The 15,001-nt window shown below is 41.3% G+C and overlaps 1 protein-coding gene across 1 annotated transcript in view; it reads right to left on the bottom strand.

The window, feature by feature from the left end:
* The window catches only part of PCOLCE2 (procollagen C-endopeptidase enhancer 2), an 82,693-nt gene that overhangs the window by 22,545 nt on the left and 45,147 nt on the right, over positions 1-15,001 (bottom strand). The window contains exon 3 of the mRNA XM_065942629.1: positions 5,828-6,083. Coding sequence (XP_065798701.1) covers positions 5,828-6,083 — 256 coding nt within the window. The remainder of the gene's footprint in view (positions 1-5,827; positions 6,084-15,001) is intronic.

Below are 15,001 nucleotides of genomic sequence, written 5' to 3'. Positions count from 1 at the left end.
CCGGATTAACAGGTACAGGTGTCGCGCCTCACAGCTGACCATGCCCCCTGACATGGCGCCGGGCATGCGCATTTCTGCTCTGAATGACGTCAGAACAGAACCAGGAAAGCTACTGAAAGGTTGCCGTTGAGCACGCAAAGACGCTGGGATTCTTGGCCTCCGGAGGAGAAGAATTCAATCCGGGGCCAGAGACGAGGCTTGATCGCTGAGCTTTTGTGTAATAAAGTTTTATTAAAGTATAAAGGAGATAGAGAAAGCTTCTGACATAGACATCAGAAGGGGGCAGAAAGAGTACCCCCTTGCTAATGTTAGCAATGGAGTTATATGCTCTCTAATTAGTTACTACAGTGAATCAAAAGAATGTCTGGAGGTTGTAAAGACCTCACTAGACCTACTCCCATAATTCACACCTTAAGATAACAGGATTCGCCAGAAGGTTTTTTCCAGAGACTGTCCTCAAACAGGACACATTATTGTTATATAAGGGATGTAGAGTGGAAAAAAGGTTGTCCTTTCTTCCTCCTTGAGAATTCCAGACCCCTCTCTCCTTGGGGACCCCTGGACTTTTTTTATCAACCTGCCTAGGAGATGACTCTCTCACTGTCCCCCAGGAGCCTGAGGAAGGGGCTGTTGGCGGCGCCCTCACACCGCCCGCACAGGCCTGTGAGGTTTGACAGGGCCTGTGCTTCCTCAGCCCGCGTCCCTCTGCTGCCCTCTGCCCCAGACTCTCCGTTCTTCCTTCACCTGCACAGAGATGGCCTTGTGTGGGGAGTGAGACTGTCCCCCACCATTCCCCTGTTTCTCCCACCCCAGACCCTAACCTAATGTGGAGCCCAGACTCGGCCGTGCCGAAGGTTCTCCCTTTAGGCACAAATCGCATTATTTCACTAGGAGGTTCTGGAAGTTTTCACCAGAGCCAGGCTCTGTGGTAGTTCTGACAGTGAGGCTACTAAGGATGAAGATTCGGTTTCACACTTGGATTTCAAGAGAATATTCTGCAATGCTAGCTTCCTGGCCTGTGCGAATATTAGCCTCACTTCCCTGGGACCAAACTGGGTTTCCTGGACACACCTGGACTCCTAGTAAAGCTGCTTATTCCCCATGGGGCTTGGGGGGGATTAAATTTGGGGTAAGATTCCCTCAAATCCCATCACTTAAAATTAACCACAATAAGTATGTGACAAACTCATTTCAGACATCTCTATGCATATGTTGATTGAAATAATTTTAGAAAGATATTTCAATACAAGCTTTAATTTAATTTTACTTGGATTTAACCAACAAAGAAAAACTGAAACTCATTCATATACTTTAATAAAATATTTCTTTGACACAGAAGCTAATCATTCTTAAAAGGATTCTTTAAATTGAAGACAATGTATTATAAAAATTGAGGTTGGAATAATTTGTACAACTTTTTGTTTATGGAAAACTTCAAGCATATGCAAAGCAAACAGACAATGTAATGAATCTCTGTGTATTCATCGTTCAGTTTCAACAAGTATCATCAATCTACTATTCTTTTTTTTATGTCTTTTTATTTTTATTTATTTATCCTTTTTGGCCATGCTGTGTGGCATGCAGACCATTAGTGCCCCAACCAGGGATTGAACCCAGGCCCCCTGCATTGGGAGTGTGGAGTCTTAACCACTGGACCACCAGGGAAATCCCATCATTCTACTATTCTATCAATATAGCTAGCCAATGCCCACCACTTGCACTATTATTATTATTACTTTATAGGTTTGGGGGAGGTAAATTCGATACTTTGAAATGCACAAATCTTAGCTGTAAAAATTTGAAAAATGGTTACACCTGTGTGAGCCACACACCTATGATGTATGTATCCAAAATTTCTATATCCCTCACCAGTCAATTTGCTGGATCTCCACATCACTTTTCTGAAAGATTTCACTGTAGATTATTTTTATTCTAGAGCTTCATATAAATGGAATCATATGATGTTACTCTTCTGTGCTTGACTTCTCTTGCCTGGCACAATGTCTGAGATACATTCAAGTTGCTGTGTGTATTGGTAGCTTGTTCCTTGACATTGCTAAGTAGTATTCTGGGGTGTGGAAACAACAATTTGTTCTCCCGTTGATATCCATTTGGGTTGCTTCCAGTCTGGGCTACTGTGAATGAAGCTGTTGTGAACATTTTTGTTCAAATCTCTTGGTGGACTTGTATTTTCATATCTCTTATATAAATACCCAGGAATGCAATTGTTGGGCCAAGTGTAGATGTAGATGTACAGCTTGATAAGAAACTACCAAAATATTTCCCCAGGTGGTTGTAGTATTTTATGCCTCTCAAGGGATGAGAACTTTGGTTGCATCACATCTTTGCCACCATTAAGTGTTGTCAGTTTTTTTTTTTTTTTTTTTTAACCCAACCTGGTGGGTATGTAATGGTATCTCATTGTGTTTTTAATTTGCATTTCCCTGTTAACTAATGACACTGAACAGTTTTTCATGCACTTAGGAATTATTTGTGTATCTTCTTCTAGAAAGTAAATGTTCAAGGGTTTGCCCATTTTTATATTTATTGGGGTCTTTTTCTACTGTTGAGTTATATAAGTTCTTTATACATTCTGAATACAAGTCTGTTATGAGGTATTTTTGCAAATGTTTTTCCTATTCTTCAGGCTATCTATGTAAAATTATCTTTTTATAAGCATTAGTTTTCACTTTAATGAAGTTTGCATGACACATATTTTTCCATCCTTTTATGTTTAGCCTGTTTTGTCTTCATATTTCAAGTGCTTTCTTGTAGACAATTATTGTTGGGCTCTGCTTTTTAACCCATTCTAATAATAACTGTCTTCTAATTGGAGTATTTAATCCTCTATATTTAATGTATTTATTGATAAGCTTGCATTGAGTGTACCAACGACTATTTTGTTCTATTTGTCACACCTTTCTCTTGTTCCATCTCTTTTTCCTTTCCTGCCGTCTTTGCAGTGGTTAAATAATTCTGGTATTTATTTTAACCTTTTGGCTTTTAGTTAAAACTAAAAGGGCATTTTTAATGGGTTCTCTAGGGACTGCAATATGCATCTCTAACTTATCACAGTCTTTTAGAGTTAACAGAATATTTCTTCATGTAGTGTATATTTTCACTTGCTTCTCCATCCTTTGTTCCACTGTTGTCATATATATCATATATTATACTTGCCACAATACACACTTAAGCTTTTTGTTTTGTTTTGAACAGACACATGGTAAAGAAATGAAGAGAAGAAAATAAAATAATACATAGTCTGCTATATTTACCATTTCCAGTGGCCTTCAATCCTTCTATTACCTTTCGGTTACCCTGTGGGGCCACTTCCCTTCAATTTAAGAAACTTCCTTCAATATTTCTTGTGACATGCATGGTCTTTATTTCACTTTCGTTTTTGAAGTCTGGTTATAGAATTCTGGGTTGATGCTGTTCCACTGCCTTCTGGCCTCCACTGTTTCTGATTAAAAGAAAGCCATCCTTCATACCATTGTTCTTCTATATGTAATATGTGTTTTATCTGATTGATTTTAAGATTTTCTCTTTATCTTTTGATTTCTTTAATTATGATGTGCCCAGGTGTGACTTCATTTTTTTACTTATCTCATTTGGGGTTTGTTGACCTTCCTAGCTCTGTAAATTCATGTTCTTCACTAAATTTGGGTGGCTTCAAGCCATTATTTCTAGAGATACCTTTTTTTCTGCACTTTTATCACTCTCTTATTCCTCTGAGGCACAAATTACACATATGTTAGACCACCTGATATTGTCTCACTAGTCTCCAAGACTGTCTTTTTTTCATCTTTTTCCTACTGGTTCTTCAGATTGAATCGGTTCTAATCAAAACCACTGCATTTTTCTTCTACCATCTCCAATCTACTTGTAAGCCCCTCAGATAAATTTTAAAATTTCATAATCTCTATCTTTCAGCTCTAGTATTACTATTGTATTCTTTTTTTATAGTTCATTTCGTTTCTGATATTCCCAATCAGTTTATTTTTTTACACATATATTTTCATTTAAATCCTTAAACAAATGTGTAATAGCCACCTTAAAATGCTTGTCTGCTAACTGTAACCTCTGGGCTATTTGCAGGTCAGTTTTTTTTAAATTATTTATTTACTTATTTTTGGCTGTGCTGGGTCTTTGTTGCTGATTGGCTTTTCTCTTGTGGTGGTGAGCGGGAGCTACTCTCTGGGTGCGGTGTGCCAGCTTCTCACTGTGGTAACTTCTCTCGTTGCTGAGTACAGGCTGTAGGGTGCATGGGCTTCAGTAGTTACAGCGCGTGGGCTCGGTAATTGGGACTCCTGGGCTCTCGAGCACAGGCTCAACAGTTGTGCATGGGCTTAGTTGCTCTGTGGCATGTGGGATCTTCCCAGATCAGGGCTTAAATCTGTATCTTCTGCATTGGCAAGCTGATTCTTTACCACTGAACCACCAGGGAAGTCCTGGGGGTCAGTTTTTACTGACTGCTTTTTTTGTTGTATATAGACACACTTTCCTGGTTTCATCAGATGATTGGATACTGGACATTATGAATGATACACTATAAAGTCTCTAGATTCTACTGTGTTCCAATGAAAAGTGATTTTTGTTCTGGCAGGCATTCAACTTGGCTAGATCCAAGCTCGAAGTCTATCACCCTGCTAATGGGCAGCAGCTGTATCTTGGATCAGTTTCTTCATATTCCAGATGATGCTTTTATACCAGGCCACCTGGGCTCTCCCCCATGTTTGTAGAGTTTAGCTGTTAGCCAAAGATTTGAGTGCATTTTATATGTATATTTTGTGTCTCAATTCTTCAGAAGCTCCCAGCCAGGATTTTCTCCCAAGTATTCTGGCTGCTCTGTCAGCCCCAGATTCTGTACTCTAATATCTCAAACCAAAGAGGCTGAGCTACAGTCCAAGGCAAGAAAAGATTAGGCAGTGCCCTTGGGCAGAAGGCTGCAGATCTTGATCATTGCAGCTGTCTTCCAAGGACAGAGGTTTCTACCCTTGGGAGATCACATGGACTGATGTGAAACTACTCAAACTTGTAGGGCGATGCAAAAAGAAAAGGCTGTGAAACAATATGAAAGCATGATCCTACTTACACATGTTAAAAGTTACTGCAAAAGTACAAACTTCTAAGTAAGTGCACAAAGCATGTATGTGACCCCCCAGCCATGCATGGCTATTTCTAAGAGGGGACTCCAATGGGGCGAAAAGTCTCTATATCTGTATGCAAGTTTTCACATTTTTTACTCCATGAATTTCTACATTTGAATTTTATAAGTATATATATGGGCTTTAAAAAAAATACTGATTTTTGTCTATGGTTTATCTCAGAATACATGAATATAATTCCCTGTGCCATACAGTAGGACTTGTTGTTTATCCATTCTATATGTAACAATCTGCATCTGCTAACCCCAAACTCCCAGTCCATCCCTTCTCCACCCCCCCGCCCTTTGGCAAGACTGATTTTTTTAATGGTCTCTTGATGGTTTGGTGGGCTCAGCAGTAAAGAATCTGCCTGCAATGCCAGATACCAGGTTCAATCCCTGGGTTGGGTAGATCCATTGGAGAAGGGAATGGCAACCCACTCCAGTATTCTTGCCTGGAGAATTCCATGGACAGTGGAGCATCGTGGGCTATAGTCCATGGAATTGCAAAGAGTTGAATGTAACTGAGTAACATTTTGATGATTTGGTGGTACTTATTAACTCTCTGTTTGAGAAGAACTGTTCTTAAACTTTGGATTAAGTGCCTAGAACAGTGCCTGACACACAGGAGGCATTCAGTAACTATGGGCCCTTATAATTGCCGTAATGTGGGAACGATACCTCTTTCATTTGGTTCCGCGGCAGAGAACATGGCCATGAAGCCGTTCCCAGCTGTGTTGGCGTCGGAAATCATCTGCACCATCATCTTGTTGCCGCTGGACACAAGGGCTCCGGGCCGGAACGTGCCGCAGAAGCGCCCGATGCGCTGGCCGTTGGCGTGGCCATTGTACACATCCACGAAGTCATAACGACACAGGTTGTCACTCTCCAGGTCTATGAATCGGAAATTAAGAACCACCACTTTTCCCTCTGGAACCTGCCAAGAAAACGGCCAAGGGGAAAACTGTGTCATGGAAACGGCGTCTGAGGCAATTACTGAAATGAGCAGAGAAAAGTTTAACACCCCAAATCATGCTTTTTTCCTTCAACTCTGAATGAGGCCAGAAAAGGCATTCTACCATAATGCATTCCCAGTAAAAGATGAGCATTTATTATCTTTTCACAAATTCCACAATTCTCTAGGGTACATGAGCTTATTCTTAGGGAGTCTGTCTCAAAGTTGCAAACTATTGGCTCAGTCTTATTTTTGAAAATTAATTATTAATTTGTTTGGCTGCACTAGGTCTTAGTAGCAGCATGCGTTTTTGTTTTTGTTTTGTTTTAGTTGCAGCATGTGAACTCTTAGTTGAGGCATGTGTGATCTAGTTCCCTGATCAGGGATCAAACCTGGGCCTCCTGCATTGGTAGCACTGGTCTCAGCCCTAGATCACGAGGGAAGTTCCTGGATCAGTCTTATTAATTACTAAATCATAGCTTACAATATTCTTTGTAGGCCCAACTGGATCTTAGCACACATCTGCACATTCTAAAGCGCCACGGCACTCAGACATAGTGCTCGGCAAAGATGCATCTGAAATGCCAATTCTTACAGATAACATAATAGGCCAATCTCAAGATATAGAATGTTTCTATGAAGTTCAAACTCAAAGGGTGATTTGGCAACTGTGCAGGTAATTTATAGATAATTCACTTTGGGTCCTCAAGAGGCCAGATCAATTATCTACACTGATTATATTGATTAATTGTTGAATCAGCTCTTCTCAAAGTCACTGAGTTTTTATTTTCCAGGTGAAAACTATATACTAGGCAGCCTTGAAACATAATACACTGATGAAAAAGATGCGTTTTCACTTTCTCCACTTTCTCTTAAGACTTTCTTCACCATAATTTCCTCCTCCCTCCTTGTTCCCTGACTAGGTAGAGAAAAATGGCTACAAAAGCATTTGGCAGGATTCTTACAAAAGCCCCATTTATTTCACACTATCTCTTAATTTCTTCATACAAGCTGTTTAGTCATAAAGTCTTGATCAGATTTGTTTCACACTCAATAGCATAAGAATTTCATTCTGTAAAAACCTACAGATAACAAAGGTCAGTGATTAAAAAAACAACAAAGATCCACAAGCAACACTGTTTGCTTCATCTTAATTAACCATCTCAGACTTAAGGCTCAACAGATGCCATCACATAAATGTGGCTTTCCCATGTTGGTAAGCTCCCCATATTGGTAAGTGACATGAAATTTTTTTTCCTATAAGAAGTGTGCTATTTGCCTTTTTTAATCAAATACATAAACACCCAAATGGAGAAACTATAACCCAGTAATCACAAGAAGGGGGATATTTTAGCCTTACCATTGTTGCATTCTAATTGCTGGAGGCTTATCTTAAGTATGAACATCAGAAGTTCTAAAGTCACAGTCTAAGAAGTTGACAACAGAAAACACAATTTAATTTTTAAAAATTCTCACTGCGGTATCTGTTGCAGAATATCCTTGGGTTTTTTTTGTTTTGTTTTGTTTTGTTGCATACAATCTCTCTTTATCCCATGATCAGAAAATTATCACAATGTGATGCCATATCTGCTACCCTGACTATAGGCAAGCTCTCCATGAATCACTGAAAAATTCCCAGTTAAGAAAAACATTTGGAACTAAATTAATTTGGATTGTCCTTGAGTGAATAATGACTATTTGCGTAAATGTATAAACTCTATGGAGGGCAGTTCAAAGCTATGATACTCATCCACCCACAGCGTGAGCATAGATGAAAAAGGAAAGAGGTCTACGGATGGAGTCCTAGGGCATTCCAGTGTCATTGTGTCTCCAAGATGAAGCCAAACCACCAAAGGGACTGAGTCAATAAGGAGGAGGCAACCAGAAGGATGTGGTGCCCAGAGCCAGACGAAGAGAGTGTGTCAAGCAGGAAAGACTGATTAGCTGAATCAGGCGCTGCTGTTTAGTCAGTAAGATGATGACTGAGAAATGACCACTGGGTTTAGCAACCAGAGGTCAGTGGTGACTCTGACATGGCTGTTTTGCTGGAGCAGTAGGGATGAAGCCTGAGAAGAGAAGGATCAAGAGAAAATGGAGTGAGAGGAATTGGTGAAAATGAATATAGACAAGTCTTTCAAGGAGTTCAGCTTGAAAGATGAACAGAGTAAAAAGGCTGTAACTAGAAGGGGATGTGTGGTCAAGAAAGGATGTTTAAATGGGCTGAATTAAGGCATGCTTGCTTGCCAGTGGGAATAATTCTGTAGACAGGGCAAAACTGATGAAGTAAAAGAAAGGGGAAATTGCTTGAGCAATGTCATTAGCAGGCCAGGGGAGAGCTGATCTAAGACACTGATGAAGCACGGACGGTCTGCCCAGTGAGAGGAAGGCAGGCAGATGCAGGTAGGTTGGTACACGAGGTTGTGATGGCATGTGAAACTTTTCTTCTGATCACTTTGTTTTTCTCAGTGAAATAGAGAACGAGGTCATCAGCAGCAAAAGAGTGGAGGTGGGAGGAGCTACTTGGAGTTTGAGAACAGATGAGTGGGTGTGTAACAGATTAGAGAAGTGTAAGAGGGCTGCCATGAGTGCTGAGGGTCCACTGGAGGTAAATGAATTAAAAGTGAGTCCTCTCTACCGTATGATCCAGCAATTCCACTCCTGGGTACATATTTGAGAAAAACAAAAACAGTAATTCAAAGACACCTGCACCCCAGTGGCCATAACAGCATTACTTACAAAAGCCAAGATATTGAAGCAGCCTATGTGTTCATCAACAGATGAATGGATAAAGATGTGGTACATATATACAATGAAATATTACTCAGTCATAAAATATGCAATTTTGCCATTTGCAACAACATGGATGGACTTGGACTCTGATTCCCTGGTGGCTCAGATGGTAAAGAATCCGTCTGCAATGTAGGAGACCTGGGTTCAATCCCTGCATTGGGAAGATCTCCTGGAGGCGGGCACGGCAACCCACTCCACTATTCTCGCCTGGAGAATCCCCATGGACAGAGGCCTGGTGGGCTACAGTCCATGGGGTCACAAAGAGTCAGACACGACTGAGCGACTAGGCGCAGCACAGGATGGACTTGGAGAGCATCAGGCTAAGTGAAATAATTTAGAAAGAGAAAGACAAATACTGTACGATATCACTTAAGTGTGGAATCTATAAAGTACAACAAGCTAGTGAATATAAAAAATGAAACAGGTTAACAGACACAGAGAACAAACCAGTGGGGAGAGAGCAGGGGGGAAAGGGAGCAGAGTAGGAGGTAAAAACTATTATGTACAAAATAAATGAGACCTGGGTCAGACCCCTGGGTTGGGAAGATCCCCTGGAGGAGGGAAAGGCTACCCACTCCAGTATTCTGGCCTGCAGAATCCCATAAACTTCATAGTCCATGGGGTTGCAAGGAGTTGGACATGACTAAGTGACTTTCACTTTCACAAAATAAACAAGCTACAAGGATATAGTGTACGACACAGGCAATATAGTCAATAATTTATAATGTTAATAACTATAAATGGAGTGTAACCTTTAAAAGTTGTGAATCACTATGCTGTATTCCTATGACTTAAATAATCTTGTACATAAACTATATCTCATTTAAAAGGAAAAAAGTGAGTCCTCTGCATGATTGTATTCTCTTTCTCTCCAGCCATGTTCAGCTGTCTAGGTGGAGGTCCAGAGTAGGCAGAGTTGAATTTAAGCAGTGTTGTGGGGGGAGGTTGGGAAGGTGGAGGGATATTTGCCAAGTTAGGACGATGAAGGGAGAGAGGACACAGGCAGGGGAATGACCACAATGGTGGACTGCGGAATCCACACTGGGTTATAAGGACAGAAGTCAGGACTCAGTGGGGTGAGGTCAGTTGTTGCTGTTGTTGGCTCAGTCGTGTCAAACTCTTTGTGCCCCATGAACTGCAGCACGCCAGGCTTCCCTGTCCTTCACCATCTCCCAGAGCTTGCTCAGACTCATGTCCATTGAGTCAGTGATGCCATCCAACCATCTCATCCTCTGCGTCCCCTTCTTCTCCTGCCTTCACTCTTTCCCAGCATCAGGGTCTTTCTAATGAGTCAGCTCTTTGCATCAGTTGGCCAAAGTAATGGAACTTCAGCTTCAGCATCAATCCTTCCAATGAATATTCAGGACTGATTTCCTTTAGTACTGACTGGTTTGATTACCTTGCTGTTCAAGGGACTCTCAAGAGTCTTCTCCAACACCACAGTTCAAAAGCATCAATTCTTTGGTGCTCAGCCTTCTTTATGGTACAACGCTCACAACCATACATGACCACTGGGAAAACCATAGCTTTGACTGGACAGATCTTTGTTGCCAAAGTAATGTCTCTGCTTTTTAATATGCTGTCTAGGTTAGTCACACCTTTTCTTCCTAGGAGCAAGCATCTTTTAATATCATAGCTGCAGTCACCATCTGCAGTGATTTTAAAGCCCAAGAAAATGAAGTCTGTAGACTGTAGTGGAGGCGAGGATAATGACAATGGATGTGGGTGACTAAGAAGTGATGGAGGAGAGGAGATAAAAGACCCAAAGGGATCATCCACATAGATGTTGAAATGACTGTGAATGATGACAAGATTGATGCTGAAAACAGTGACCATAAGCCAGGGCCTAAAGTTTATAAGAAATGAGGAAGGCTGTCCTGAAGTCTTCTGATGACTGCAACACGGAGGGACATGGGACATGATAGTCTTGTTTCATTGGTAACTTCTCAGTTCTCTGTCACTAAGAAAATAGTGTGACTGCAGTGAGGCTGTTGAAATGGAACCCAAGCTTTGGAAATTCATTCCCTATGGGATAAATCATTTCTTCTCCAACATTCTTTACTTGGTCTGGATGCAATGAAAAGTTGAAGCTTCTCTGAGAATGAGACACAAATATGCTGGTAATAGAAAATGGGTTACATTGTATAACTCTGAACACAAAATCCAACAACCCTAACAAAAATTCTTTGGAGGGAAGATTTCAGGAGAGATCGGTATTCACTGTGGGTCTCCTGGAACCATAGATAAATGCCATCTTGCACTGAAGGCCAAGAGAAATTCTGTTGCAAGTGAAATGCATGCTGAAGTGAACCCTTCACTATAGCATAACACTGTTCATCTTTATATAAGGAACCAAGATTGATGCCCTGTGAATGTGAACTCTCAAAGAGTTCCTGGATTATCATTCTAAAGGATTTTGGAAAGCATTTTTCTCTGAAGATGACCTTCCACTTCAAGAATCTATAGTCTGTACCATTGGTTTTTCTTTGTTAGGAGTATAAAAAAATATTGAAAGATGCATAAAGTAATATACACCTGGATACCAACAAGCCAGAATTGATTATTGTTAACATTCTTTAAAGTCTCCTTCAATAAAGTAAATAAATAATTTCAGATAAAATAGCTTTCTTTGTCCTCATGTACAGCCTCATTCCCCTGCCTTTCTCAGAAGCAAACACTCACAAATTTAGTGAGTTTCCTTCTGTGCTATTCAAAAAACTAAATTAATATACCTGCATATGTATCCATGCAAAATCCATAATTGTGTTTTTATGTCTGTTTTAGAAATAAATGAAAGTGGGATAATGCTGTTCATATCATTTCCCAACCTGGGCATCCTTGAATTTTCCCAAGGGTGAGGAAGAAGAGAAGAGAGAGAAATAAAAACAACAACAGGGACTCGGTAAGCTATTTCTTCTGCCTAGAGCACTTTTCCACTTCTGCCCTTCTCTTACTCGGGCTCACGGTCTCAGTTTCAAGGTCACCTCTTCCTGGAGGTGCATCAGACCCCTCCCACGTCCTCCTCTCAAGATGGGCTGTGCTCAGTTAACAGCCTGGCCCTCGGGTCTCTGAGCCTTGGAAGGCTCAACCCACTTACTTGGCCCCTGTCTGTTTTCCCTGAAAGATAGAGTTCTAGAAGGTAAGGTTCCCCATGTCTTGTTCACTGTTGCATTCCCAGCTTCTGGACAACCCATGGGCCCAAGCAGAGTTGCATCATAAAGATTTACTAAATGAATGAATCCATCAAGAGCTAAATGGACATTAGGTTCTTTGCACAAACCCTGGACAAGGTACCTCCTGGGTGGCTCTGCCTCTTTGAGTTTTAACATCTCATACCCCATTCAGCAGCAAACCTCCAGAAGGCCTCTCTCTTTTCTAGGTCATTGTTTAAAAAAAAAAAAAGAGATATCCTTGGAGAAACTTTATCTTTCAAATCTCCTGTAAATGCTAACACAATGCAGAAACTCAATTAAGACACTTTCTTGGGGTAGCATATTAGACAAGGCCACTGATTTGTGAGATCAAATTGACCAGGGGATAAACTATCTGCCGTAAAAAAATAAGTCTGTATTCATGTTTTTCCCTATCAGCAGCTGAATCCTTCATGGGCCAAAGCCTGGCACTGCAACCATGACCTCAGCTCACCCCGCCTGGGATGTCCTCACGGTCACGGGCAGGAGTGCCAAGTCGCCCGATGCCAGTGCCAGGGCTGCTGCCAGAAAATGAACTGGGAATTGCACTCTAGGCTAGTTGTTTGCATTTTCAGGAAACTATAAGCAAATGCAAATAGAAGTCAGCTTCTTTTGTGTTGAGGAGTAGATTTCCGCTGAAGTGGGAACGCTCCTTTGTATCTATAGCTTTTCTTTCCCCAAAACACCATTTACTAATTTAAGCAAAAAGATTTGCTTCTAAAGCCTAATTTTTAAAAAAGTCCTTGTTTTTCGTCCCTTTTTATGACTAATACCATGCTTCCCAGGTGGCTCAAGGTAAAGAATCTGCCTGCTGATGCCGGAGCTGCAGGAGACATGAGCTTGATCCCTTGGTCAGGAAGATCCCCTGGCAACCCACTCCAGTATGGGAATTCCAAGGACAGAGGAGCCTGGTGGGCTACAGTCCACAGGGTGACAAAGAGTCAGACACGACCGAGCATGCACGCACATATGTCTATACATCTATATCCATTCATCTGTCAATGGACATTAGGTTGCCTCCATGTCCGAGCTCCTGGAGCAGGAACTGGCAACCACTCCAGTGTTCTTGCCTGGAGAATCCCACGGACAGAGGAGTCTGGGGGGCTAGAGTCCATGGGTTCGCAAAGAGTTGGACATGACTGTGTGACTAGCACACACGCATGTCCTGGCAGGCTGTAGTCCATGGGGTTGCAGAGTCAGATACAACTTAGCAACTGAATGAACGAAACGAACTGCGTGAACACTGGGGTACGTGTGTCTTTTTGAATTATGGTTTGCACAGGTTGCTTAGCTTGGTGCTTTGTGATGACCTAGAAGGGTGGGATGGTGGGGTAGGAGGGAGGCTGAAGTGGGAGGGGATATATGTATACGTATAGCTGATTCACCTTGTTCAGCAGAAACCAACAGAACATTGTAAAGCAATTAGACTCTAATGAAAAAAAAAAAAAAGCCCTTGTTTTAATCCAAGATTCTCCTGTTCCACAAACAGACCTTGGGGAAAGCGTGTTCTAAAACACTGACCACATTTTATTTATGGAAAGTTCAAGAGGCATAGCAGTTGTGTTGTCAACTCATTTATATCCCCAAATGTAATCCAGAGCAACGTACGCACAAATTATGCAGAAATATTTGGCGATGTCTCAAGAGGGGAATAAATCCAAAGCTTCAAGATCTTATTCATGTATATTCTGTGTCTATGTAAATACTCTTCTTTTGAAAGACTGAACTGTATAAGCATTTGGAAAACAGAACATACATTTTGATTCATGGAAATAGCATGAGACGTTTAGAAAAGAAACTTTTTTGGCTGGGGATTAAAAAAAAAAACAACTCTATTTACCTGCATATTGAAAAGAAGGGTGGAAACCCCCAACTACCTCAAGCCCAGGCCATGAGAACCAGTTAAAATAGAATGACACTCCTCTTCTGAAAACTGTCCAAAAGCTTTCCCATTGAGGTAGGAATAGAATCCTCACTGTACCTACAGTCACACACCTGGGTAGTGTGTATTAGGTGCCAGGTATTTTCCTAATCACTTTACTCATATTATTCCATTTAATAACAGCAACCCTATGAAGGTGATGTTAGTCAAGTTTTACAGTTTACAAGTAAGGAAACTGAGGCACAGAGAGGGAAAGGCCTCGTATAATATCCCTGACATCTCTCTGGCCTCACCTTTCTCTGTCATGCAACAATCTGGCTATTCAAGGAACCCTCCAAGCTGGTTCTCCACCTCAGGGCCTTTACACAGTCAGGCCCCTCTGTTCAGCACACTCTCCTCCCTGATATTCACACGTCTGCCTCTACCTACCTCATCATTTCACAGTCAGCTCAAGTGTCATCTTTCCAGAGGGGCCTCTCCTGAGCCCTTCAGTTGCTTTAGATCATGTAACCCACATAACCATGTTATTTCTTTACAGATTATCATCGGTCTCTCCACCAGAATGTACAATCAAGAGACCAGAGCTTGTCCACAGCTAGTCCAATACCTGGCTATTACAGGAGTTCAAAAGGTAACTATTGAATAAATGACTGAGATCCTTATAATCTTTTCTTAAAGAAAATTTATTTTATTTATTTTGCTATGCTGAGCCATAGTTGCTACATGTGGCATCTAGTTCCCTGACCAGGGATCAAAGCTGGGCCCCCTGCATCAGAAGCATGGAGTCTTAGTCACAGGACTATCAGGGAAGTCCCCAAACACTCATAATCTTAATTTTTAAAAAGCATCGCAGACCACAACTCCTATAACTAGCACATTAAGTTTATGTAACAATGTACACTAACTAATGGACTTCCTTGGTGGCTCAGTGGTAAAGAATCCGACCAATGCAGGAGATGTGAGTTCAATCCCTGGGTCAGGAAGATGCCCTGGAAGAGGAAATGGCAACTCACTTTAGTCTTGCCTTGGAAATCCCA

This window comes from Muntiacus reevesi, chromosome 8, assembly GCF_963930625.1.
Source record: "Muntiacus reevesi chromosome 8, mMunRee1.1, whole genome shotgun sequence".
NCBI lineage: Eukaryota > Metazoa > Chordata > Mammalia > Artiodactyla > Cervidae > Muntiacus > Muntiacus reevesi.
Note: the sequence above shows the minus strand (reverse complement) of the source record. Positions and strands in the feature narration are given on the sequence as shown.